Source organism: Penaeus monodon, chromosome 19, assembly GCF_015228065.2.
Source record: "Penaeus monodon isolate SGIC_2016 chromosome 19, NSTDA_Pmon_1, whole genome shotgun sequence".
Taxonomy (NCBI): Eukaryota; Metazoa; Arthropoda; class Malacostraca; order Decapoda; family Penaeidae; genus Penaeus; species Penaeus monodon.
In genome coordinates, this window is record NC_051404.1 from 1,841,277 (window position 1) to 1,842,108 (window position 832).

At 47.0% G+C, this 832-nt stretch overlaps 1 protein-coding gene across 1 annotated transcript in view; it reads left to right on the forward strand.

Annotated features, from left to right (window-relative positions):
- The window catches only part of LOC119584953, a 1,206-nt gene extending 620 nt beyond the window's left edge, over positions 1–586 (forward strand). The window contains exon 2 of the mRNA XM_037933552.1: positions 1–586. This exon is cut by the window's left edge and continues 237 nt beyond it. Coding sequence (XP_037789480.1) covers positions 1–423 — 423 coding nt within the window. The 3' untranslated portion in view covers positions 424–586.
- The last annotated feature ends 246 nt before the right edge of the window (positions 587–832 follow it).

Sequence of the window (832 nt, forward strand, 5' to 3'; positions counted from 1 at the left end):
ATCCTCAACGCCGATGATACTATCAAGGCCACCGAATTCCCATACATTTACCAAAAGGACGAACAGGAGCCAGCTGTAGAAGAGGCACGTCGTCGTCGTCGCGACGTCAAGATCCCCCTCCCGTACCTCCACGCCGTGCCCACCGTCACCAAGCACACTGTGGAGACCAAGCAGTTCGAGCCAATCGACGCCAACACCCCCGCCGACACCACCAAGATCGAGCTCACCACCAAGGAGCACGAGATCTCCGTGCCCGCCGTCAAGTACGTACAGCCCGTGGTCAACGTCAAGCCCGTCACCTACACTGCTCTCTCCCATGCCGTCCTTCCCTATGCCCATGGCCTTCCCTACGCCCACGCTCTTCCATACGCCCACTACCCTGGCCTCTTCGGCGCCCCCGTCATCAAGCTTGACGAGGAGTAACTCCAACTTTCCTGTCATCCTTAATCTTACTCACAAAAAAACGACACTTGCTGATGGAAACTCATCTGTTGGATTCGTGTTGGAATCAAACATACACGGTGTGTTTACCAATCTCGGTGAAATGAAAGAAAATCAAGTTGACATAACAGTTCCCGAAAATATAAAAAAAAAAAAAGGATTGAAATTTACAATAGTGAAGAGCAAACCACAATATCATCTAACAAAAAAGGTGTGTATATGATATGTACATCCAGCACCGTCAACCTTTTTCGAAATAAAATCATTAAAATCACATCAAATATCCTTATCCCATTCCATGAAAAGGTTTTCTGCCAGACATTTTTGACTTAAAATCCCTGGAACTCTTACAAATTGAAATAATCTCACGGTAAATGCTACACGAAAACGT